The 25,207-nt window shown below is 41.2% G+C and overlaps 1 protein-coding gene, 1 long non-coding RNA gene and 1 pseudogene across 5 annotated transcripts in view; 2 read left to right on the top strand and 1 right to left on the bottom strand.

Annotated features, from left to right (window-relative positions):
- The window catches only part of LOC112626054, a 24,753-nt gene extending 3,500 nt beyond the window's left edge, over positions 1-21,253 (bottom strand). Inside the window, exons 1-2 of the long non-coding RNA XR_003119823.1 lie at positions 20,960-21,253; positions 18,803-18,992 (exon numbers count right to left, since the gene is read on the bottom strand). This is a non-coding gene — a long non-coding RNA (uncharacterized LOC112626054). The remainder of the gene's footprint in view (positions 1-18,802; positions 18,993-20,959) is intronic.
- SEMA6A (semaphorin 6A) overlaps positions 1-25,207 on the top strand; it is a 133,215-nt gene extending 108,008 nt beyond the window's left edge. For 2 of the 3 annotated variants that reach the window (XM_025387784.1, XM_025387782.1), the window contains 2 exons: positions 439-603; positions 20,940-25,207. In XM_025387784.1, coding sequence (XP_025243569.1) covers positions 439-603; positions 20,940-22,138 — 1,364 coding nt within the window. In that variant the 3' untranslated portion in view covers positions 22,139-25,207. The remainder of the gene's footprint in view (positions 1-438; positions 604-20,939) is intronic. The other variant, XM_025387785.1, reaches the window with a different exon arrangement.
- On the top strand, positions 23,611-25,207 carry LOC112626052 (annotated as a pseudogene). The gene has a single exon (XR_003119821.1). The product of XR_003119821.1 is annotated as an uncharacterized LOC112626052 (transcript).

Genomic DNA, 25,207 nt, shown 5'->3' with positions numbered 1-25,207 from the left:
ACAAACGGGATTCCTGGAGTGGCCACTTTCTGTGTTTAGTCCTGCCACGAAAATATCAGAGAAGGACACTGGCCTTTCTTGAGCACCTACTATGTGTCAGACACTATGCAAGATGCTTTCACCATTGTGTCCCTATCCTCCCAACACTGAGAGGTGTCTTTATCCCCACTGGGTGCACAGGAAGAGGTTAAGTGATTCCCCAAGGCCCACCCAGCAAGTGTCAGAGATAGGATCTGACCCTTCATTTTCTAACTACAAGTTCAAGGGCTTTCTGCTGAACACACCCCACACTACCACCACCACTAAACCGTGTCGTTTCTAGGGCGGTCTCCTCTCAGTCTTACAGCCAGCTTGGGTGTCCCACCTCCAGGCCTCTGAGCAAAGGGAATGTGGGTCTCTCCAATGATGTTTTCCTAATTGTATTTGTGATGAAAACAGGGCACTCCAGTTCCCTCTTGCCCAGCACAACCACATCAGATTCGACGGCTCAAGAGGGGTATGAGTCTAGGGGAGGAATGCTGGACTGGAAGCATCTGCTTGACTCACCTGACAGCACAGACCCTTTGGGGGCAGTGTCTTCCCATAATCACCAAGACAAGAAGGGTAAGGCCTTGGAAATGCCTCTTCCTCTCGGGGGAGAGGGAGGGAAAAGTGGGGAGGACTGTGTAACTGCTTCCAGCTGAATTTTAGCAGCATTTAAGGAACCTCCAATGCGCTATGATTGAAAGTTTCTCGAAAAAGACTGCAACCCCATCCTCTATGTGAAGCTTGATCCTAAATTATTCTCTGACCAAGGAAAACCACACAAAACAAATAATATATCCTCTGAGCTTCCTCTACCCAAAAAAGATGTGGCTTGGCCCAAAGCAGATGCTGGCTTCTGACATCCCTTGCCATTCCTCTTAGTCTCATTCTGAGATTTTTGGACCCTCTTTTCCCACCATAATGTGATGGAATGCGGTTCGGGCTTTGGCAAGTGAATGCAATTGAAGTAAAGGCCCTGTTAATCAGTGAATTGAGAAATAGCAGGGCAAAGTCTTTTCTGGCTGGTAGCATCTCACACTCTTGCATGGTGCTGAATTTGAATAGAGCCATGGTCCTCAGACGTACTGCAATTGCTCTTAGAGGACAGTAGCTAAGACAAAAATATGTTATTTAATCAAGCAGAATTGCTATGCATTTAAAACGGAAAGGAAGCCACACTAAATGAAAGGGACTCTACTGTGAACTGTCCTAAATTCTCCTTTGCTTTCTTTGCTTAGCTGCAGACAGGAAATGTCATCTCTTTTCTTGCCATTTGCTGCTTCTGGTAACACATCCTACTTTAGTTGCAGCTGCAACCAAAGAGGCCTTTACTTGTCCAAAAAACAGTCTTGTAAATCAGAGACTGAAAAGCCCAGTTATGTTGCTGAGCTGGTTCCCCCCATTCAGAATTGTTTACTTCTATATGTTTTCAAGAGTTTCATCCAAGCGGGAGTTTGAGTTTCGAGGGCAGAGCAGCCACCGTGACGCTTGGAAGATAGTCGCTATCGCGCCCTCCCCCAGAGTGTTCTGCATACATATCTCCATCTTCACTTTTAGACAATGCTTTGTGGTCAGACTCTCAGGCTACATTTTCATCTCCTTTTTTGCTTCTCGTCTCCTGAGAGTGCTGGGCGCTCTGCTTACTCTATTTGCCGAGTCAAAATGTAAAGATGGAGCCCCTTTTGTCTTGTTCTTGAGCATGTCCTCTTAACTGATTTTATTTTCTTCTATAGAGCTCCCCTTCCCCTTAGTAATACGCCCTGCCTCAAATCTTTGTTTTTTTGTTTGTTTGTTTTTGTTTTTGTTTTTTTGAGATGGAATCTCACTCTGTTGCCTACACTGGAGTGCAGTGGCACGATCTCAGCTCACTGCAACCTCTGCTCCCCAGGTTCAAGAGATTCTCTCTGCCTGAGCTTCCCAAGTAGCTGGGATTAGAGGTGCCCGCCACCGTGCCTGGCTAATTTTTGTATTTTTTTTTTTAGTAGTGACAGGGCTTTGCCATGCTGGCCAGGCTGGTCTTAAACTCCTGATCTCAGGTGATCTGCCCGCCTCAGCTTCCCAAAGTGCTGGGATTACAGACTTGAGCTGCTGCTCCCGGCCAACTCTTTTTTTTTTTTTTTTTTAAAGCTGGTTTTGTCTCATCAGCTTCTTTCAGTTTGAGGGATTCCCTGCTCTTTCCATCCTGAGAAAGCTCCAGATAGAAGAGAAACTGTCCCGACAGATTACAAACCTTAGCATATGCCATTATTTGTTATGTGTGGCTCCTGACCTCAGATGTGCTAGTCCTGTGTTCTCAAGAAGAGAAAACTTAGTAGAAATCACTTTGTTTTTGCCCACTGCGATTTTCTGAAACAAAATAAAACAAACAGCCTTTCCAATAAAGCATTAAATATGCCAACTAAATATCTAGCTGTTGGTTGCAGTAATTTTCTTTTCACTTCACTGAGAGGGGTAGCATGAATTTTCTGTAATCGTTAACTCCCCCCAAGGAATGGAGGTTCTCAAAGAGTCCAATTAACACTTTGACAGATCATTTTAAAATTCGGCATTGTTCATTCTCTTGGGTCTTATTATATTGACAAAGCTGGAAGCAGTCTACATATTGTCAAACAATGGTGGCAGAGGTGATTGCATGGGTGTTTAACATGATCACTGTTCTTGTGCTAGTAACTCCTTGCCTTGCCCTGTCAGATTTGAGTTTGTTTTTTACCATTGGTTGTATGTTTGATGGGGCAATGCCAATGAGTTGTGCAGAAATTTTAAACAAAAGATGTAGCTTAATGTTCCTTTTATCATAGTTTTTATGATTTTAATTTCCATTTTGTTCCAAATTGTTTTTTGTTTAATGTTCATGATTTATTTTCAACTTTTGTTTCGTTTTGCCAAGCACTGTGTGGTATGACTTGGTGATGGCGTTACTGCGTTGGAAAAGTCTTGTTCCTTTTCTGACTCATCATGGTGTCCCTTAACTTGAACCAATCTGTGATGCCCTCGCTTCTTTTCATTCCCTGATGTCGGTGCCTTAATGATGTCACATCCGTGTATGCAGCATCTCCCGGGATGCAAGAGTTTCATGGGTTTTCTAAGGGCCTGTGATGGGTGCTCTTTCTACTGGGTCGATTGTCTCATGAGAATGTGACATTTGTGTGCCCCAGCTTTAGGAGCTAAATATACTCTGGAATTGTTTCTAAAATCCATCACATTTCCCCACTAAGCAGAAAATGTGTCCACTGACCAGCTCGCTGAGGAGTCAAGTGCCCATTGCCCATTTTATTATGGCCACTGGTAAAAAGGCCAGTGAGGAAGGCATGCCCATGGCTGTCCTCTGCAGATATGCTGACTGCCAGTGAGCTGGTCCCATTCTTTGTCCACTTCATCCTCCAAACAATTCTCCATTTCCAGAGTATGTTTGCTGCGTTTTTCTTTCTTTTCCTTGCTATGTCTTTCGTCTTGATTTAATCCTGTGCGTCCCTCACATTCTGTCGAAACACCCTTCCTCACCTTGCAGCCTAACCCCCTTCTGCTACCATTGTTCTTAGCCTCCCCCTTTCAAAATAACAGACCCAAGCCCTCTGCCCCTCTGTGGAATGTTCCAAGGCTCTTTCCTTCTACACTGTGAGTAGCATTCTGATGCTGTATGTATATACAGTCATACTAACAAAGCGTGAGAAGAGACCTGCACAGCACGCGGAAGTATTATCATAGAAAATGAAGTAATTTTCTCTCTCAGTAACTGGCCTTGCCCTTCATTACCCTACTGGCCTTGTCTAATGTCTCTTGTCCTTGCTGCTTTTCTTTAAAATTGCCTGATATCTTTCAAGCCCTGGATTCATTAGTGAAAACACAGCCAACTGCTCTGTTTTATCTCTGGGTCCCTAGATGTCTGGAGCCTCCGGAGCGAGCCCTTTAGTCACCAAGCTGATAAATGAGATGCAGCCCTGACTACTTCTTTCTTGGTTCTGCCACATTAAAAAATACATATTATTTATTCCTCCTATAACTATTGTGGTGGTAATAGGTAGTTACAAAGGGGCTGTAATTACATATAAATAAGAAAGAAAACCCAGTTTATTTTTAGATCTGGCTTATTCCCCACCACTGCTTCCCACATCAAAAGAAATAAGAGCTTTTGTTTTTAGGTTAAACAATACCGAGAACAAATAGCCACCCTTGTGCCTCTTATTCCTCACCAAAAGTAACAATACTTTAAAGCCGATTTCCAAGAAGTCTGTGAGATATGCAAGGAAATTAGCCATGTCCAGAGCAGCCAAGAGAGCTATGTAGCATACATATAAAATGTAAATGCTGACCACTGCTATGAGGACACAAGAATATATCCTGAACAGAATAAAAATCTCCTACTTCAGACTTTATTTTATAATAAAGAGTTATTGTGAGCTCTCAGAAAACGGACAAAATAGTAAATATAGAGCAGTTCCCATTTAATCAGAAATGCCAGAGTTGTAGTATGCTTCTATCTTTTGGGAATCCTTAAAGTGAGATATTATCACATTATTACATTTAGTCCAGAAAATATGCCCATTACAGACAAGAATAAGATATATTATAGAAACAGAATTTAAATTAGAGGTTAAGTGAATAACCTAAAATGGATAGCAAATGTTGAATATATTTTAATCAATGTACAAGCTATTTGTGTAAGCAGTTTTTAGTTTGGGAAATAATATTCCGGTAAGATTCATAAGATGTATAAATATGATTAGTATTGTCCACATCTCACAATCCTAAATGAAATTTTATAAATCACAGAGGTTATCAATAATTCTCTTTATAGTTAATTATTTATTCTTTAAATGTGCAGTAGCCTACAGCAGTATTGCCTCTGAGGGAGATGAGCAGCACCTTACACGGGATGATTTAGGTGGCAGGGATGTGATGGCCTTCAAGAGTATTGAGTCATGTGGTGGAAATTTATGCCCTTTTCATTGCTCTTTCAGTCTTCTGCATTATCTTCTTGATTACGTGAAAGGAAAAGTCTCAGTTTGGTGTTTTCTCATTAACAACTCCCTAAACTTGCTACTCTCTCTTTTTGACAAAGAGGGAATAGGGTTTACACTGGGGCTTTGTCTTCCAGCTGCACCTAGCTGGAATTAACATTGTTTGGCTTTAAGTTAATTTTTATTTTTCTGGTTACATTTTATCTTTGAAAAGTGACACTTTTGTTTTTTTCATTTGTGATAATGATACCAAGTTTCCCTTTGAAATACATTTTAGAGGTAATTTAAATAGAAAAGTAAATAATGCAGGAGTTATGAGGGATATAAAAATACTAAGTAAATAATATGGTAGGTGACATTCATTGTTATGATTAAAATTGTAGTATTGGTAGTTGAATGACCAAAGTTTAGGTGACTATGTACTATAGCAATTGAAGGAGTCCAGTGAAGGTTAAACTATTACCAAGAACTTTGTTCTGACATTTGGAAGAATGAGATTTGATGACCACTATAACTCTCCTGGCTGGGTATTGCAAAACCAAGTGAATACATGCGTCACTCCAAGTGTTATAATTATACAACCCAGTGCCCTTCTGATTTCTTTGCTACCTACTGAACTTTGTGTTTGGGGGTGGAAAGTTTTGTGAAATAGGAATTTAAAGTAACATGGATTTAGACTAATAAGAAATTAGCCACTCTAGGCTTGTTAAGCATCTGGCAAGTTTTTTCTCCACACCAGCAGCAAGCACCCTAGTGTGGTCTGCCGCTAGTTATTACTCAAATTGTGGCCTAGGGAAAGTTGATGTTTAGCCTTTCCACTTTTCATCTATTTTGCTGATATCCGTAAGGAATCTTGTGCTACACAGTGTTGCCCAGCCTGGCAATAGCCTACACTTGACCCTTCTTCTTTTCTCCCGTTCAAACTTTACCTATTCTAAGTTCCAAGCGCTCAGTGTCAGCTGTCTTTATTAACAGACTGAGAAATCTCATTTTAGGTGAGTATAGTTAATAATAGATCCTACCCCCGGTTACTATTACATTTTAACACTCTACGATGCTTAAAATCTAATGGATTTGGGATTTTAAAGCACCCTGGTTCTCCCAACACAGAAGGTAATTTTTTGGCTCCTATCAAGTCATATATAAGTGATTTTATGGACAGAGAAAATTATTCCTGATGACTGTAATAAAGGAAGAAAAATAGGCCTCTCCTCTTTTCCTGAGTCTTAAACTTGGGCTGAATTTTCTCTGCCATTTCTTCAGTAATATTACCGTAACAAAAACATTTTCTGAGGTGTCTGAAGCAGAATTTATCACTGGCTCTGTGGTGCAATTTGGATGCCAATAAGGAGTAAGAGGCTATATTAGAGATAGACATAGTTCCTGCCCAAGAAATATCAAACACCAAACAGATGGAGCACAGGTAGACACGAAAGCACACCAAAAGGCCTTTATGACCAACATTCTCTTTATGAAATGCCAAAATCACACACCACAGACTTTAAAAATATATAGTAGACAAGTAAAGACAACTTGGCTGAACACATCAAGGACATAGAACTGTGAAACAGTTTTTCAGCTCCTTTCCTTCAGTTCTTTCCCTCAGTACCAATATTGTAGCAATAACACATCACTTGACAGGGAAGACGAGGAAAATGATGGATGTTTGGTAAAGGAGTCATATTTAAAATTTTTGTGGGAGTGTTGGCAAACTCAGACTTTTATTTTTTTTTAAGCCTGAGCTTTATTTCAAGAAAAAACAAAACTCATACTAATTTGCATTCCTTTTGTTAGTAAAAATGATCCTATTGCAGTCATTTTTAAATGTAAGAGTAGAGCAAGGCAGTTTCAAGGAGACTTCAGAAAAAGGGCCTTTGTCTTGGGGAGTACTAGTAATGGGAGGGTAAGGGTTTTCACTTCCACTCAACAATGGAAAATTAACTGAGTTCGGGAGAACGTGCATGGCCAGAGGCAAGGAACATGAAGAGATAGTGAATTGATTGTGATGGTTCCAAAAACTCTTTTGAATTAGAGATCACTTATTTCTGATTTTGAATCTTAGAGGAAAGGTATCCTTCAAAGTTCATAAGAAATTTGGAACATAAGCTATTACTGTTGCTGACTATGCAAAATATAATACAATTCTTAATATTTAGTTCGTCAGTATTTTTTTATTTATAAATTGTGCTATACCTGCCCCATAAAGATTTAGCATCTTTTTTATTACTCTAAATTTTTAGAGATTAAACAGTTTAATTTTTAGAGAGTAAAGATTTACCATCATTTTTATTACTCTAAACTGCCTGTAATCTCAGCTACTTGGGAAGCTGAGGCAGGGGGATTACTTGAACCAGGGAGGTGGAGGTTGCAGTCAGCCAAGATCGCACCATAGCATTCCAGCCTGGGTGACAGAGGAAGACTTCGTCTCGAAAAAAAAAAGAGATTAACAATTTTAATCACTAAAAGTTTAGACTGGGTTTAAAGAATATTTGTGGGAGTCATTTAAAGCATACTGCTTGGGAGAAGAAGAGTAGGGTTGCTAGGCAAAATATAGGATGCTCAGTTTATTTGAATTGCAGTTACACCTGAATAATATTTTTTATATTGAAACAAAACTAAATAATTGTTAGTGTAAGTATACCCCAAATACTGCATAGGACATACTTTTAACTAAAACAGTTTTGTTTATCCGAATGAACTGAGAGTACTTATATTCTTTGCTACCTGATAATTCTATAGAAGATGTTACTGATTACTTACTCAGTGAATATATAAGATCTGATTTCTATATTACATTTGACCTTTAACTCTTGGAAATATAGAATAACCCATATTCTGATATGTTTAAGAAAAAATCTTTTTCCACGAAAAATATTCTTAGCATACTTAAGTTCAGAGAATGACTATGAAATATTATATATGTGTTTGAAATGTGATAAAGAGTAATTTAAAGATTATTACTGAAAACAGGCTTTCAAATGCCACTTTCAAGTAAGGAAGGCTCAGAAATCAAATTGTTCTTAAAGAAGAGCATGGTTAAAATTATTGGTTCTCTTATGTTTTACCTAACCTCAAAATTTTAACAACTGTTATGTTAACCATATGTATTCCTTTTTCCTTCCTAAATTATATGGCTGCCCTCCTTTTTTTTTTTTTTTTCATCTGTCATTTTCATGGCTTTGGAGGGGAAGAACTGGAATTCTGAAAGCCCTAAAAAATAATAGTTTAATAATGGTGACAATCTCATCTCAAAGAAAGGCAAGACAGCAACCTTTCCTTTGTTTCTTTTTTCCTGCATTCACCAGAAATTGAACAAACATGTGCTATATATAAACCTTATGCTGAATGTTACAGAAGATACTAATTTGAATTTCACGTAAACCTGGCATTCAGACAGCTTACAGTTTAGTGAGGGATACCCAAAGGTGATCTAAATGCTGGGGCAGAGTGAAGTCTGACGGTAAGGGAAGTCAAGGAAAGAGGGGGAGGGAGAGTACTAAGGGAGTCTAAGGGGAGGCACAACTAATTCCAAGTGGGGTACACAGGAACGACCTTGCAAAGTCTTGAAGGAAAAGTTAGATTTCACAAGAAGAAGGGCATTCCAAGCTGAATAAAGTCCATGACCAAGACACCACACTGTGAAATGACAGAGTGTGATGATAAAGAGGCAAGGAGTGTGCGGTGACTAAAGTATATGGAGGACTGGAATGGAAAATGAGATTGAAATCATAGCCTGGAACCTTAAATGCCATGACAAGGAGCTTTGGCTTTAGCGACAGGCAGTGGAGGATAGGAAGGTAGATGGTGGGAAGAAAAGGACCACAGGAGGGTAGAAGTGGGGAAAGACTAAGATAGCAAGATTGATAGGTGATACATATATAATAAATTGGTCATTTAATCATATTAGGTTATTAATTACATGTACACAATAAGTTTGGGAAGTGGAATTTTGCATCAATTTTGGATCTAAAGTGTCTATTACTACACATTGCCGGCATTTTCCTGGTAGATGCTTCTTGCCTATCTAGCTCTATCCTAGGTAAAACCCCAGGCAAGCTGAACTCCAAACTTGGGCTTCTTCCTCTCTTTAGTTAAAACAGTAGGGTTCAGCTGAGCATGGTGGCTTAATTAATAATATAATCCAGGATGCCACTGTTTATTTTTACTACATTAATATTTCTTGGTCACCTATGAGAAAAGGAATCTACATGTAGTCTCCGGCTTTTCTTTGAGAGACTGAGGAAAATGATATTGTGAGCAAGTAAGGTGCTGGGCTCTCAAATGGATGATGTGGGTTTCCATGCTTGAACGTGTGCAGGGGGAGAGGGTCCAAAGCCGAGAAGCCCATGTGGGAGGCTGTAATTGTTCTTTCAGTAGTGTGGGCATGGATGTAGATTTGATCTAATTAATTTTGTATCCTTTTGACAACTTGCTGAATTTATCTAAGGTCTTGATGAGATTATTGTGGAAAGGGTAGAAGGAAAAAAAAAAAAGTTAAATGTCAGCCATGTAGAAAGCTGTTTCATCTCTCTGCCTGCCTGAATTTGCACACCAGTATTTGAATTTTCTTTTCTAGGGATACCACTAACCTTTTATTTTTTAACCTAACATTCATTTTCTCAAAAAATGAAGGACTTAAATTATGATTATGGAGGCTTGAACTTTTGCTTTTAAAACGCCAACTTAAACCTTAGGGTATTAAAAAAATCAATTCACCTTCTAGAGGTGCTTCTCACCTTTAATCTCTAGCCACTTTTTCAAGCTGCATCTACTTGACATGACACTTTACCCCCACCCTTTTCCCTCAGTCTCTTCCCATTCTCTCCCATCTTTTCTACAAAAACACACACAATGACAAAGTTTTCTGACAGCTTAATGGAACTTTCAAGGACTACGGGGACTAGGTTAAGTGTGATCTTATTAACAGAACATCTGGAGTAGTTAAAAATTTGCTCTTTAATTGGTTCAATGGCACCGTGTTCATCTAGATTTTGTTTTGTCCTAACAATAAAATTGTGAAGAATCAATTTGTAGTTTGCATTATGTGGAAAAGTGGGAAAATAATATTCGCTTTGTCTCAGACCTTTCTTTCTGATAGCCTAGTTTCATCAAGTTTTTTTTTAAAAGGCTTGTTAGAAGTTTTACTTTGCAAACTTCACTGCTCCATAAGCAAACTAGTCCACAGAGGGCAAAACAGTGGAAATCAGGTAATTTCCTGAGAATAGCTTCTCTTTTCTTGACATTATAGATGAGAACGGCCTCAAACTACGTAGGGCTTGCTCAAACTAACTACATCACGCACGCCATTATCCCGGAAAGACAGAGGATGAAAAAGCTGGGTTCATTTGCTGGTTCCAGGGAGATGTAGGTTATGCAAGTAATAGATAAACTCTTGCAAAGCCTATGGGCTGCTCTGAGGGACTGAAAGGAGCCATGTGAACCTCATCATATGTAAATCTCTTAGCACTTTAAATTGTGGAAACACCCTGAAGTAAACTACTGAAATGCAGTTGGATATACTGAAATATACTGGGTGCACAGTAGATGGGATCTTTTTTTTTTTTTTTTTTTTTGAGACGGAGTCTTGCTCTGTCGCCCAGGCTGGAGTGCAGTGGCCAGATCTCAGCTCACTGCAAGCTCCGCCTCCCGGGTTCCCGCTATTCTCCTGCCTCAGCCTCCCGAGTAGCTGGGACCACAGGCGCCGCCACCTTGCCCGGCTAATTTTTTTTTGTGTTTTTAGTAGAGACGGGGTTTCGCCGTGTTAGCCAGGATGGTCTCGATCTCCTGACCTTGTGATCCGCCCGTCTCGGCCTCCCAAAGTGCTGGGATTACAGGCTTGAGCCACCGCGCCCGGCCAGATGGGATCTTAATTGGTGTCAGAAAGCCAATTACAGGCAATGTGAAGGTTTGTCACCCTTAATTAATATTTCTTAAGCTCTTATAAGTCTGTAGCCTGACAACTATCTTTGTAAAGAGATTCATTTTTAATGGCGTAATAAAATTTTTTCCACTCCAATTATTTTTAAATTTCATATTTTTCAAAAGGATGCATTCCTTTTCAAACAGATATCTGCAATTACTTTTTTTTTTTTTTTTTTACTGAAATCAGAGGCAGTCGTGAACTGTATAGAAATAATGGAAGTTCGGTATAGTCAACCACTGACAATGCTTTATTAGGAAGGAAAATGGTGTCGAGAAATTTATAGGGCAGCAAACTGCATTATGCCTAACCTTTTGGACATATTAAAGCATGTCATTTCCAGTCTTACAGCCTCTTGTTATTCATAAATAATAGATAGCACTGGACACAATCATCTGACATTTGTTAAGGTAATAAATATACCCTAAGTGCTGATGGGTCTTGCACTCCATGATTTAAAAGCACACAGCAGAAATTTAATGTAACTTAAAATGTCTTATGTAATTCTATGGATTTGCAGATTCAGTTCAACTCAGCAGATCAGTAAGCACAGAGCTCTGTTGAGTGAACTGTTGTGCTAGGCATCTTTTATTATTGTAAATCAGGACCTTACTTTGGGGAATGACACATGAACTCAAGTCCCTTTTTTCACCCTGGGAATATAAAGGAGAAGAACCTTCATGAGTTTCTTTTCTTTTGTCTAGTCATGCAGAGATGAAGGTAAAGATTTTGGCATCACCTAAACCATTCTCAAACATTGCTTAATAGCTGTAAGTTGAGATGAGGGAGTGGGTTTTGAGATGATATTAGATGCAGGCCTTTAAAGGAGGCCACTCTATCCAATGGTGGACTCCATCAAGCATTCTGCTTCTTCTGCACTTGAGAACGAGTTATGCCTGGGCTGACCCAGTCTAGGACATATGTGAGCTCTGTGGTACCAGTCACTATCTGATGGCCACAGTTACAGACATGAGGAGTATCAGAAATTCCCCCCCATGTTTTCATACCAGAGCAAATAGAGATCACAAGCATTTTTCAGCCGTTTTGGTGCAAGCAAATCGGGTTGATTCTTTTGCAGGAGTAGCAGCACAGTATTTTGCGCTATATGCCATGCTTTTGACAGATACCAAGGGAAAGTGTTAGGAATTTGATTGTCTTTCCAATAAAACAAGGTCGATTTCATATTCTTTATCAGAGCTTGATAACCACAGTAAAGAAATTATCCAGTGAGACCTGTTAAAGACATAGAACATACTTTGAACACCAAAGAATACTTAGTGCATTTATTTATTATTTATTTTACAGATTATTTTGAAAGTCTCGCTATATACTACCTCAGTGGTGTCTGAGGTTGGATTTTAAAGCTAAACATTTAGATGTGTTTTCTGGAATATTATTTATGGCATTTCAGGATAGCATTTCTCAGGCTTTAGGGAACATAAGAATCATCTGGAGGCCTGGTTTCTGGGCCTAACCCAGAGATTCTAGTGCTGAAACTTTGGGCAGGACTTGAGGATTTGTGTCTCTAACTAGTTCCAGGTGATGTTAATGCTGAGTGGCACTGATTCAGGACATTTTCCACGTTGCTGATGGGCTGTCTTATTTAAGTTCACTAGTCGAGCTTTTGTTGTAGTTTTAAATCCTTATTTTTCCACTCTTGGCTAACACAGTTGAACTCTACCAAAGTGTTGCCTTAAAATAGTCTAATCTTGGACCCTGTACAAGACAGGCAACTTGTCAAACATTCTAGAAACACTGTCCTTACATTATTAATTGAGCATTAACACATTTTCTGCACAATGCCGACTGCTTTGTGTTCATTTATTCAACCTATTTCATCCTTCCAACAATGCTCATCTTATAGCCAACACTACTGGGGCCTGGAGACCGAGTGACATGCCCAAAGTCACACAGTTAGCTATTTGTAGAGCCAACATGCAAACTCAGGTCTTTATGAGCTCAAAGTTTATGTTCTTAACCAATAACACCCAGTCTCATCTTTAACCAGATCTCAAGAACTACATTTCTAGAAAATTCAAGTTGGAAGATTTAGCAGTATTGAACCAGACCTGTTTCTTCATATCTGTTTTATCTTTGTTTATAGAGAAAAATCAAAGCAAGTAATCAAATAATCCAAGCAAAGACTGGCCCAAATTTCACAATTTTTTAAGGAGGTCCACTTCTCCATTTTGTGGCTTCGATGCCCTATGAGAGAGTAAAGGAAGAAGATGGGACTAGGAAGTTGGAAAATAGAAATGCTTTGTCTAGTTTTAGAAATCACTTAGACATTGTGTTTCTAGTCTTATTTAAGAAAGCTGATGAAAGAAAACTTCAAAAAGCAGGAAAATACTCCTTGCAGACTCTGCTAAAACTTTGCCAACATAAAAGAATCATTACCTTTACAGGGACAGTAACAGTTCTAACACATGAAACCACAAACCAACATTCCAGGGCATGGCTTTTAAAAATTATCTTATCATGACCCTCAGTCTAGACATCAGTCCGTGCTCTGGCTGTAGCACTCCCATTGGCAATGCCATTTCTAAAGCAGTAGAGCAGTGGAGGAACAGTGAACTGAGCGTTCCCAGCACACAGGGAAAAATGAAGCTGTTTCTTCCCTAAAAAAATGAAATCGAATGAATTCCAGGCTCATTCTCCCTTCTATTCCTGTGATGACATCCCAACAAAAAATGCACCACTTTTAAAGGTGATGGAAGTGGAAGTGGGTTCGTCTACAGTCAACCACACCAAGCATTATTTCAATATGTGAGTTTTAAAATAGCTTCTGAATTGAGGATATTAAATAGCGAGGCCAGGAAGCTACCTCTACTTTGGCATGGTCAGTCATTAACTTTATATATCTTGAAGACCATGGCGCCTCCTGGTACCTAATCTGTAGCCTGCCAGGAAACACACACACACACACACACATGCACGCACTTAAGGGAACAGGAAAGTTTGAGTTACAAACTCCAAGCCCATTTCCATGGCTGCTGGCATGTCCGTTTATTCCTAAGCCATCTGGTTCACATTATGCCGTAAGACAAGAAGAAGGCTGCTTCCTGCCCAGATAACCACAGAGAGTTCCCATTTCACTTTCAGTGTGGTCATCTCTTGGCTGGGGTGTGGCTTTGAGAATAAATTGTCTCCAGTTAGGGTTTTTCCCGTTTGTTTTCTTCTCCTCTTAATAGGGATTACAGCGGGCTCTGTGTGGTTAGCGGGGTGATGCTTGGCTCGTGATTAGTTCATTCATTCATACTGTCTTGCAGGACCGTGAGCCTGGCATTTTGTTGCAATAAGATTTGCAAACAAGAAAAATTGGGCTGTTAGATTCCATTCACTCAAGTTGTTATGAGGATTTCAAGGAAATTGTAGGCTTGTCTTACTATAAAGCAGAATCAAGAATCTATTTTTAGGGGATCCTACTCCGGGGCTTTTCTTGGTGTTTTGCCATCTTTCTTAGCTCTCAGACCCAACACAAACCCGCTCTGGCTCAGTAATGGAGGAAATGTCCATCCTCCTTTTTGCCTTTGCATATTTCTCTAAAGGACACAGAGAGGCTTTGTTGTCTTTGTGGTCACCGGGTCCGCTTTACACAGATGCCTATTAATCACTTCACTATGGAGACAGACACATCCATCATATCACAGCAGCTCAGAAACAGGCCGTCCAGTGAAAGGGGGTGAGAGGGGAAAGTGCACACTTAACCATTTCGAGTTAGGTTACTGGCTGCCTGGGTCTTACACACTTAGGGTGGTAATTGGGGTGGGGGTGAGTAGAGCTCCTCCTTTGTATTTAGCTTAATAGGTGTGATTGGTTTTATGTATTTTTGCTTGTCTGTTTTGCTTCACATTTTGATAGGACAGATAACATCTCCCAGCTGTTTGTGTAAGGTGCAGGGGATAAGTAGATTGAAAGTTTTAATTTTAATAACAGTAATAATAAATGCAGGTAGACTAGCTGTGCTTTTGATGCAATGATACTGACTCTTTGAAGCCTAGAGTTTTTCGATAATGGATTCGATGTGGAACAGAGCAAGCTGAAAGTTAGCTTTCTCAGGTAAGAGAAACTGCAGATAAATTAACCAAGAACTTTCCTTCTATGAGTGGCAGATCTTCTAAACCTCTTTTTTAATCATTCTAGGCTGCCCACAGCCTTCCAAATGATGTTTCTAGCTCTTGCTCTTATATTTTCTCTACAAGTGCTCATTCATGTATGCATTCCTTTACTATTTATTTAAAAGATACTTACTGAGCACCTTTCTGCCTGAAGATTCAGTGATGAGTTTTAGCAGTCCAGGTGAGAAAAACAAGTATCATACTAGTGATGATTTTAGGATGAAGGAAATGCAGAGCTCTGGGGACACTTGTAGAAGGAAGAACTTACCTGGCCTAAGGAGTCAGAGAAGGCTTCCCCATTTAAGCTGAGCCCTAAAGATAGGGTCTGATGAGTGGGAAAGTGAGTAGGGATATTCCAGGCAGAGGGAACAGCCTGTATGAGAGCCATGAAGCAAGCTAGCGTATGGAAGAGTGGCTCATGCCTATAGCCTAAGAGACTAGAAGGGAGTTAGACTATTTGCTATTACTACAGCCTTCCCTTTCCTTCCCTCCAAGCCTCAGTTCTTGTTGCTCTCTCCACTCCAGCTAAAATCCTGTGCATCTTTAAGGCTTAGCTCAAATACCATCTCCAATGTAAAGCTTTTGCCCACTGTTGAAGCAGAAGTGATATATCTCATGACATAGCCACACTTTGGATGGAGTTGTGTGCAAGCACTTGCCTTCTTCCCTGCTGGTTTATGCCTCATTCATTGTTGTCCTTCCCCGACACCTAGTGCAGTGCTTGGTAAATGTTTGCTGAAGGCAGCCACAAAGATGCTTGGAGCCAAAACCTTGTTATACTAGGAGAGTGATAATAAAGACACAACCCAACCCTAAGTTAGGGGAAAACATCATTTCTAAAGCAAATTGTCTGAGCCTGGTGCGAGGTTCCCTTTGCACAGAATAGTATCCGTGAGCAGGGCTACTAGAAAACATTTTTTTAAAATAAGGAATGTAGTGTTCGATATTTCAAAATTTATTAACATGGTCATCATAGGAAAAGTCAGAATTATACTGGGCTTCCTCTTGGTTTACAGTTTACAATTGTTCTTATTTTGAATCACATGTTGCAGGGCCTGGGGGCAGGGTCCTTCATAATCTTTTCATTGCTTTGGACTCTAAAGAACTTCAAATTACTTCTCTGAGGCCTCCCTCCAGCATCTGAAAACTCTCACCTCAGGAAAAAAAAAAAACAGTGGAGATTCTATTCTTTCTCAGTTCTGCCAATTTAAGACATGATTTCAGAGAAATTTCTAAGCCAGGGTGTGCCTTGCTTCCTGCAATAGGAAGGTGGAAAGAATAACCATTTAGTACCTTATGACTGGTGAGAAATAGCTGGTGGTTAATGAATCAATGCAAAGGATTTTTCAAATACTGTTTTGATTACTAATGCCCCATTTTCAATTGGTGAGAGCAGAAGAGGATGCAGCGGTTGGAAGAGGAAGGAATTTCAAGACCCTAGGGTAGAGAAGCCAACTCTGATTGTTCTCTTTGCAGTGGGAGGATACCTGAGGAGGGGAGTATACCACCCTCCAAGGGCCCTTCACTTGCCCAGGGCTTCCATGCAACATCTGAAGCAAGGGATATTCAGCTCTAGCCTGTTGCCGTTTGCCATTTGCCCTTTGCCCTTTGCAGGGATGCAATTTTTTTTTTGTAATTATTCAGTTCCACTGGAGCACTCAGTTGTTGCAAATAACCCATTTATCATCATTGACTCTTTTGGATTTTTCCCAGAACTAATTTCATTTTTGAAAGTTTCTCTTCTTATTGTTTTGAGCAAATTACTGAGCACCTTTATAGATTTATTTTTATTTGTCTGATAGATGCTACTATTAAAGTTCTTTTATATGATTGGATAGAATTTATTTCCATGACTTCAAAAGCAAGGGGATAGTCGCTCTAAAGATGACCCACTAAGTTTAGAAGTTCATTTAAAAATAGCTCTACAATGTATTGAAAAACCATTTATTCAGCAATCAAGTATTGAGTTATCCAACTAAAAGCTCTGTGGATGGCAAGGGTTATAAATGCAGAAAAAATGTGGTACTTGCCCAGGATTTGTACTCCACTGAGAATCCAACTATAATTGCCAACATTTTCCACTTTTGTTGTTTTAATTATTTCAAAATTCAGTAACTATAGGCATCCTGAAACAGTATGTGTTCCCTTATATTGCTTCGAAATCTCATATCACCTTTTTGCCTGCATTTAGAAGGCATGAAGTTTAGACCTGGAAGCACAGGTCTACTCCTCTCCAGTGGGAGACCAATAGCAAATGGAATCCAATGGAGCAGCTGCGACTATCACTTGGAAGCCCTCTGTGAGCCACTAACCCACCACTCCTCCTTTGTGGCTTCTTTTGAGCTTTAGATTTATCCAGCAAACTACAGCATTTAAGCTCTTTCCTATTTTTTATTTCCTTTGATTCTTGTAACAACCCAGTAAGGCAGTAAGATTAGGTGTGTTCACCTCATGCTACAGATTAAAAAACTGAGGCCCAGAGATGTTAAACCACTTGCCAAAAGGTCGCTCAGCCAGTAAGTGGGAGCCTGCAATTCCAAGCCCACTGAGATCTTCTCTAGCTGCTTACATCACCACCACTGACCAGTCTGCTGTTTCCAAGCCTTCACAATGGCTGTGCCACAAAGTTGACTTGATCATTTCTGTGAATGCTTCTTTGGCCTTTTTCATGATACAAGCAGAAAGCTTTAAGTTTGAAAGGCATTTCCAAAAATAACGTTTACCTTATCTTCTTCAACTGCACTTTCAACTTACTCTCTGATCTGTTTCTATCTTTGGACGTTTCTGAATTTACACCAGCAGATGAGGAAAGCCCTGTGCCTCCCCATAGATAGATGAAGAGATGCAAAAATGTTTTTAAGGCCACTCTTTATATAACAAAATGAGACGGGGGAAAAAAATCTGTCTGAGATACCATTTTCCTGAAAGGTCAGATCCTACTTAACTTGTTAACAACCAAAAACCTGAACTCAAATATCATCCACTAAAAAAGAGTTCTTCCCAGTGAAAGAATAAGTAGCTTTCATGAGTCCAAAATAGCCAAGGACCTTCAGACATGAAAGAAGAATGATATTTGGGAGCTACAAGTAAGGCTAAGAAGCAATGGATACATGTGAAAAATTTGCAGTTCTCCCAGGGAAACCAATGGATTGCTCTAGCTTTACTCTCTCCATGTTCCTTTTAAACTGAGAGGGCAATTTAAATAATAGAATGCCAAAGTCAATTATAAATAGCTTCCTATTATAATACACATTTATTGGGAATATCCAGTCCCCCTAAATTTGGTTGCCTGGAAGGGTTTCATGAAACACTCATAGCCATGAAAAACATACGTAATACACCCCTACCCCATCACTGGGATCTAGCCTGTGTTAAACTCCCACTGAAATCACCAAGTCAATAAGAGAAATTAAAACCCATTTTATCCACAGGTGTACATTTGTGTGCAATTATATGTAGGGGGTTAAAAATGATGTTCAGTAGAACCCCATACATAATCAAAATTGAAGAAAAATGAGTTGCTATTTTAGCATAATAAGGAAATGCAAATTTAAGAAAGAAAGAAAATTTTCATTAGCACACTTCCTTGGTGAATAGGTATTAAAATATATTTGAATGCAGGACACCCCGCTGTTTGGGGAGCTTCACACATAAAAGGTGTGAGTTACAGCCAAATTATCCGGCTGTTTTTTGCTTCTCAGTTTCTACCCCTTAAAAGCTGATGGAGATAAATCTGGAAATATTTGAAAAGCATCACATTTGGAAATTATTTGATATCTTACCATCTTGCACACTCTTTCCTTATGGTGAATTGCCTCAACTGCCTTTTATTACCGAGGGTATTTGTTGGGTCACAGAATCTTTATTTCTTAAGAGATATTTGCTGCTTCTACTTAAGTCACAATCCTTTGTCACAGGACAATCATTTCCACAGCAACCAACTGTGATGTCACAACTGAAGGGAGGAGGACCCTTAGGAAGGAAAGAAAAAGAGAATGTACTTTTCAGGCTAAGGTTTCTGGGTTTTAAAACCATCACTTCAGAAATCAAAATATTTTAGCAGAAAAACCCCCATGACAAAGCTTCAAGGTCTCAGCTGTGACAAAGACAACATTTCAGTAGAAGTTTAAGGGTTGCATGTTGTGGGTTTGGGAAGGGGTAGAGATTTTTATTTCCTTTCATTCTAATTCTGTGCCACTGATACCTGCCAGTAAAATACATTAAACATATTCCAGAAAGAGTTGATTTAGTAGATGAAAAATGTGTCTCCCGAGACCAGAGAAGGTACATTTTCTGTCTTGCTATCATTTCCATAATAGGAACAATGTTTACATTTCTGCAGCCCATGCAGTGCCTCTAATGTATGCGTGTTCTTTCACTCTCCAGAGGCAGGAATTGAGGTATTTGAGATTTTATTTTTTAGCGACTGCATCAAGCACTTAAGATCTGACAATTGTGATGTGTATTCTCACTTGGCATTAAAAAATAAAAGCTTCAGTGTTTGCATTTGATTAGAGTCGCTCAGCTGGGTGGCTGATTAAGCAGGAATAGCGAAAGCACCTTCCTTCGGAAACACTGAATCCTGGTTAATGTAGTGTAAGATTATGGACGGGTGTAGTCACGTAATTTTTATTAAATTGAAGAGATTAGCTCTGCTGAAAAATCTCACTGTGACAGCAAACTCTATCTAGGTGCAATAATGGGACCTAACACTTAAACCCACTACAGGGCCCCAAACGGTCTTATTTCTAAATCTTCTTTCAGTTCCAATGAGAGAGCTTCATTAATTGAGTTTGCACTGTTGTTGTTTTTTTTTTTTTTTTGAGAGGTGATGCAAAATCAGCACAAACATTTGTAGTCTGTGAACTTTAGCTTTATTCTCTCAGTGTAAATAAAAACGACACACACTGTCTTTCCTCTAGTTGCTTGAAAGGCAAACATACTTTTCCCCAGACAGAGGCTCGGGTGGCCACAAGGGGGTCATCGGAAAACATCCCAACTGGAAGCCTAGAGTGTTGTGTGATTTGTTCGGTTAACATGCGTAAAATTGTTGCCTCTTCCTCCAGACTCAGGATAACTTAGTTATTCCAATTCTAGGAGGGGAAGATTAAAAAGCCATAAAGAGGGAAAGAAAGATAAATAACTTTTGAAAGCCAAAACCTCCCATATTCCATGGAGTGAAGCAGAGTAGAAAGTGCAGGTACTGGAGAGAGTGAACAGCACTTTTCCTTCCTTCCCTCCTTTCCTTCCTTCCTTCCTTCCTTTCCTTCCTTCCTTCCTTCCTTCCTTCCTTCCTTCCTTCCTTCCTTCCTTCCTCCCTCCCTCCCTCCCTCACTCGCTCCCTTCCTTCCTTTCTTTCTTTCTTTTTTGAAATGGAGTCTCGCTCTGTCACCCAGGCTGGAGTGCAGTGGTCTGATCTCCGCTCCCTGCAACCTCCGCCTCCCAAGTTCAAGCAATTCTTTACCCTCAGCCTCCAGAGTACCTGGGATTACAAGCCCCTGCCACCACGCCCGGCTAATTTTTTTATTTTTTTATTTTTATTTTTATTTTTGGTATTTTTAGTAGAGACGGGGGTTTCACCATCTTGGCCAGGCTGATCTTGAACTCCTGACCTCGTGATCCACCTGCCTTGGCCTCCCAAAGTGCTGGGATTACAGGCATGAGCCATGGCAGCCGGCCTGAACCGCACTTTTTTAGACAACAAAGAAGGCTACAAATGGAGTCCATTTACATACTGCACACGAGGGGATTGGGGAGGATTAATTAGTTAATGTTTGGCAAGCTGAGCTTGGAAGACAAGTTGTGCAGAGGTGCTATTGTCACTTATTACTGTTATTAATTAACAAGGTGAATGCTAAACAAAAACAAGCCTCGGGGTGTGCTTTCATTTCTTAACGCCATATGCGATGTCTATTGCAGGAGTGATTCGGGAAAGTTACCTCAAAGGCCACGACCAGCTGGTTCCCGTCACCCTCTTGGCCATTGCAGTCATCCTGGCTTTCGTCATGGGGGCCGTCTTCTCGGGCATCACCGTCTACTGCGTCTGTGATCACCGGCGCAAAGACGTGGCCGTGGTGCAGCGCAAGGAGAAGGAGCTCACCCACTCGCGCCGGGGCTCCATGAGCAGCGTCACCAAGCTCAGCGGCCTCTTTGGGGACACTCAATCCAAAGACCCGAAGCCGGAGGCCATCCTCACGCCACTCATGCACAACGGCAAGCTCGCCACTCCGGGCAACACGGCCAAGATGCTCATTAAAGCAGACCAGCACCACCTGGACCTGACCGCCCTCCCCACCCCAGAGTCCACTCCAACGCTGCAGCAGAAGCGGAAGCCCAGCCGCGGCAGCCGCGAGTGGGAGAGGAACCAGAACCTCATCAACGCCTGCACAAAGGACTTGCCCCCCATGGGCTCCCCTGTGATTCCCACGGACCTGCCCCTGCGGGCCTCCCCCAGCCACATCCCCAGCGTGGTGGTCCTTCCCATCACGCAGCAGGGCTACCAGCATGAGTATGTGGACCAGCCCAAAATGAGCGAGGTGGCCCAGATGGCGCTGGAGGACCAGGCAGCCACCTTGGAGTATAAGACCATCAAGGAACATCTCAGCAGCAAGAGTCCCAACCATGGGGTGAACCTTGTGGAGAACCTGGACAGCCTGCCCCCCAAAGTTCCACAACGGGAGGCCTCCCTGGGCCCCCCGGGAGCCTCCCTGTCTCAGACCGGTCTAAGCAAGCGGCTGGAAATGCACCACTCCTCTTCCTACGGGGTTGACTATAAGAGGAGCTACCCCACGAACTCGCTCACGAGAAGCCACCAGGCCACCACTCTCAAAAGAAACAATACTAACTCCTCCAATTCCTCTCACCTCTCCAGAAACCAGAGCTTTGGCAGGGGAGACAACCCGCCGCCCGCCCCGCAGAGGGTGGACTCCATCCAGGTGCACAGCTCCCAGCCATCTGGCCAGGCCGTGACTGTCTCCAGGCAGCCCAGCCTCAACGCCTGCAACTCACTGACGAGGTCGGGGCTGAAGCGTACGCCCTCGCTAAAGCCGGACGTACCCCCCAAACCTTCCTTTGCTCCCCTTTCCACATCCATGAAGCCCAATGATGCGTGTACATAATCCCAGGGGGAGGGGGTCAGGTGTCGAACCAGCAGGCAAGGCGAGGTGCCCGCTCAGCTCAGCAAGGTTCTCAACTGCCTCGAGTACCCACCAGACCAAGATGGCCCGCGGCAGAGCCGAGGACGAGCCGAGGACGCTGGGTCCTCCTCTCTGGGACACAGGGGTACGCACGAAAATTGGGCCGCGTGGTTTGGTGAAGGTTTGCAACGGCGGGGACTCACCTCCATTCTCTTCCTTCACTCTTCCCCCACACCCTACAATATAGGTCGGTCCCACAAAAGACTTCAGTTATCATCACAAACATGAGCCAAAAGCACATACCTACCCCATCCCCCATATACACACACACATGCACACAACACACACACGCACAGAGGTGAACAGAAACTGAAACATTTTGTCCATAACTTAACGGGACGTGGCCACACTGGGTTTGCGTTCCAACCTGCAAAACACAAATACATTTTTTAAAATCATGAAAATTTAAAAAGACAAAAAAAAGAATTCATTGATAATTCTAACTCAGACTTTAACAATGGCAGAAGTTTACTATGCGCAAATACTGTGAAATGCCCGCCAGTGTTACAGCTTTCTGTTACAGCAGATAAATGCCATGTTGGGCGACTATGTCGTAGATTTCTGCTCCTCCTCTCTTTTAATGAAATAACGTGACCGTTAACGCAAGTAACTCTTTATTTATTGTTCACCCTGTTTTTCCTTAAGGAAAGGACTCTTCCAGATATCATCCTATGAACAGCTCTTCCGAAAGCCCATTGAAAGTTAAACTATTTAACGTGAAAACCATTAACTGGAATAATTGAGTTTCTTTATTTTTACAATAAATTCACTGAGTACATAAGTTGGAGCTGGAATTCTGAGCTTTGTGTTTGGACTGTCTGGTCTGTAGCTAAAGGAAAAAGTTAGGAGAGGAATATTTATTTAAATCTATCAGTTCATTTGCTGGTCAGGTCTCTGGCCTATAAACATGCAAAAAAATTAATTCATGTCAAAGTCCTTCCAGATCCTAATTTCTAAAGCAATCAGGAGAGAAGCTTTTAGAATGGCACATCATATCCTATTGGTGCCAACATGGTTTTGTCCATGGTTCCGACTTTCTGTGAAGGCACCAGCTTGCAATATGCCATCTCATTTCATGTTGCATGTGAGACAGCAAACAAAATCCACAAACGGTGTGAACTAATTAATATGCTGGCTGCTACCTTGCATAAATTAATGATTTGATCACACAGGTTCTTCGTGGGGTTACATCTGTGAATAGCCTGTTTTCCACATGTAAATTTGTGCCTTACACCTTGAGTTGTGTACACGTGTAAACTGTCGTTATGATCAACTTTTCCCCCTTTTGAAATAAGTGCAGATATTTATTTAACCCTCCCTTCCCCCCACCCCCCCTCCAGCCCTCTGGAAGACTGGAGTCAAGCAGATGGAAGAATGCAGTGGTGATAGTTGTCATGCTACAGCCTGAGAACGCTGGGCAGCATCACACCCTCCAATGCACACTGCCTTCTAGTTGTGCCAACTCGAACCACCCTTTGGCTGTGCTGCCAAGCATGGACCCCAGTGTTGTGGGTGGCAAATCCCCTTTCATCCTCGAGAGCTCCCTGCTTCCCTTAGATTATTTCAATACGGTGATTAGCAAATAAGGATTTGCTAGCAGAAAAGGGACTAACGTCCCATTCCTCTTTTCTGCTGTGTCCACTGGCTAGAGAGCAGGCTGTGTGTGGTTGGGCAGACACCTGGGAGGAGTCCCCAAGCCATGTGCATAGCACACACATGCAGTGCACACAAAGAAATGACATGGAAATAGATGCAGGCAGGCTGGTCCCTGCTGTGATTAATGAGTAACTCCAGGTACAAGGCCGACCACAATGGATGCTGCAAAAACGTTGACTGGGGCAAAGGATTTTTTGTTTTATTTTTTATTTTGTTATTATTGTTTTTAGGGGATGGGAGGTGATGTGTGTTTTTCTCCCCTTGGTTTTTCATTTGCTCAATACAAAAGGGACTTTTGTTTACTCTATCATGAACAAAGGAACTGTCCACATACTGTAAACCATGAGCAGTGTTGTTGTTGTTTTAAACAGTTATACAGTATATTTGGTGGTCTCTTTGTCCGTTTTTATTTCCAGTTGGATCTTCTGGGTTTAGTTTTGTCTTTAAAAAGAATTCAAAAAAAGACTGACAATGACAGTTTTGAGTTGGATAGTGAAAAAGTGGAGCCTCCATAATCAGTTGGTTGCCTTCAGACCTAAGTACTTAGCTGAGGGTGAGAGCCCTTTGTTCCAAAATCCATTGCAATTTTGCTGTTGTTTAGGGGTAGGTGATGGTGGTGGTTGTTTTCACTTTTTTTTTTTTTTTTGGCTTTTGTAATGGAATCCATGTTCACATCCTGTAAACTCTGTCCCCTGAAACCCTGAAGTATTTTCTAGAAATTGAAATACTGTTTTCTTCCTTGAATTTTCTCTAGAAATGCAGAAATTAGGAAGGCGATGGGTCTGTATCCCCCGACCCTTCTTTCCCATGCTTGACTCCCGAGAGTACTGGCTGTACAGCACCCATCATTGACGTGAGCGGCTGTCTTGTCCAGTATTTGTGGGCCTCACTGCCTCAGCTGTTAAGGAGACCTGTGTCAAAACTTACATCCACATTCCTACGCCCCCACAACCCATCACTTCTGGTGTTAACCCTAAAATACCCACATGTATTGAGCTGGTCTTCTGCATTTAAGTATTTCTTCCCATTTGTTTTCCCCACTGTGTGTGGGGGGAGGGTCCATAAACCCGAGTGTGCCTTTGCTTTCCACCCTTGCTAGACACTGGTAGATGCAACAAATTCAGATTTGTATTTGTTGTAAAGTTGTAAAAATATTGTGATGTCACCAATTTTCCTTCCATCTCCACATCCCCTAACATCTGATTCACGACTTAATGTATGTTGTAAAAAAGGAAAAAAAAAAAAAAAAGAAAGAAAAGAAAGGGAAAAAAGGAAAAAAGCAAGGAAAAGGCTCTTTATTACTTAAAAGTAATAAAACCTGACTGTTCTACATTA

This window comes from Theropithecus gelada, chromosome 6, assembly GCF_003255815.1.
Source record: "Theropithecus gelada isolate Dixy chromosome 6, Tgel_1.0, whole genome shotgun sequence".
In the NCBI taxonomy this organism is placed as follows: Eukaryota; Metazoa; Chordata; class Mammalia; order Primates; family Cercopithecidae; genus Theropithecus; species Theropithecus gelada.
This window is presented reverse-complemented; position numbering and strand designations above follow the sequence as displayed.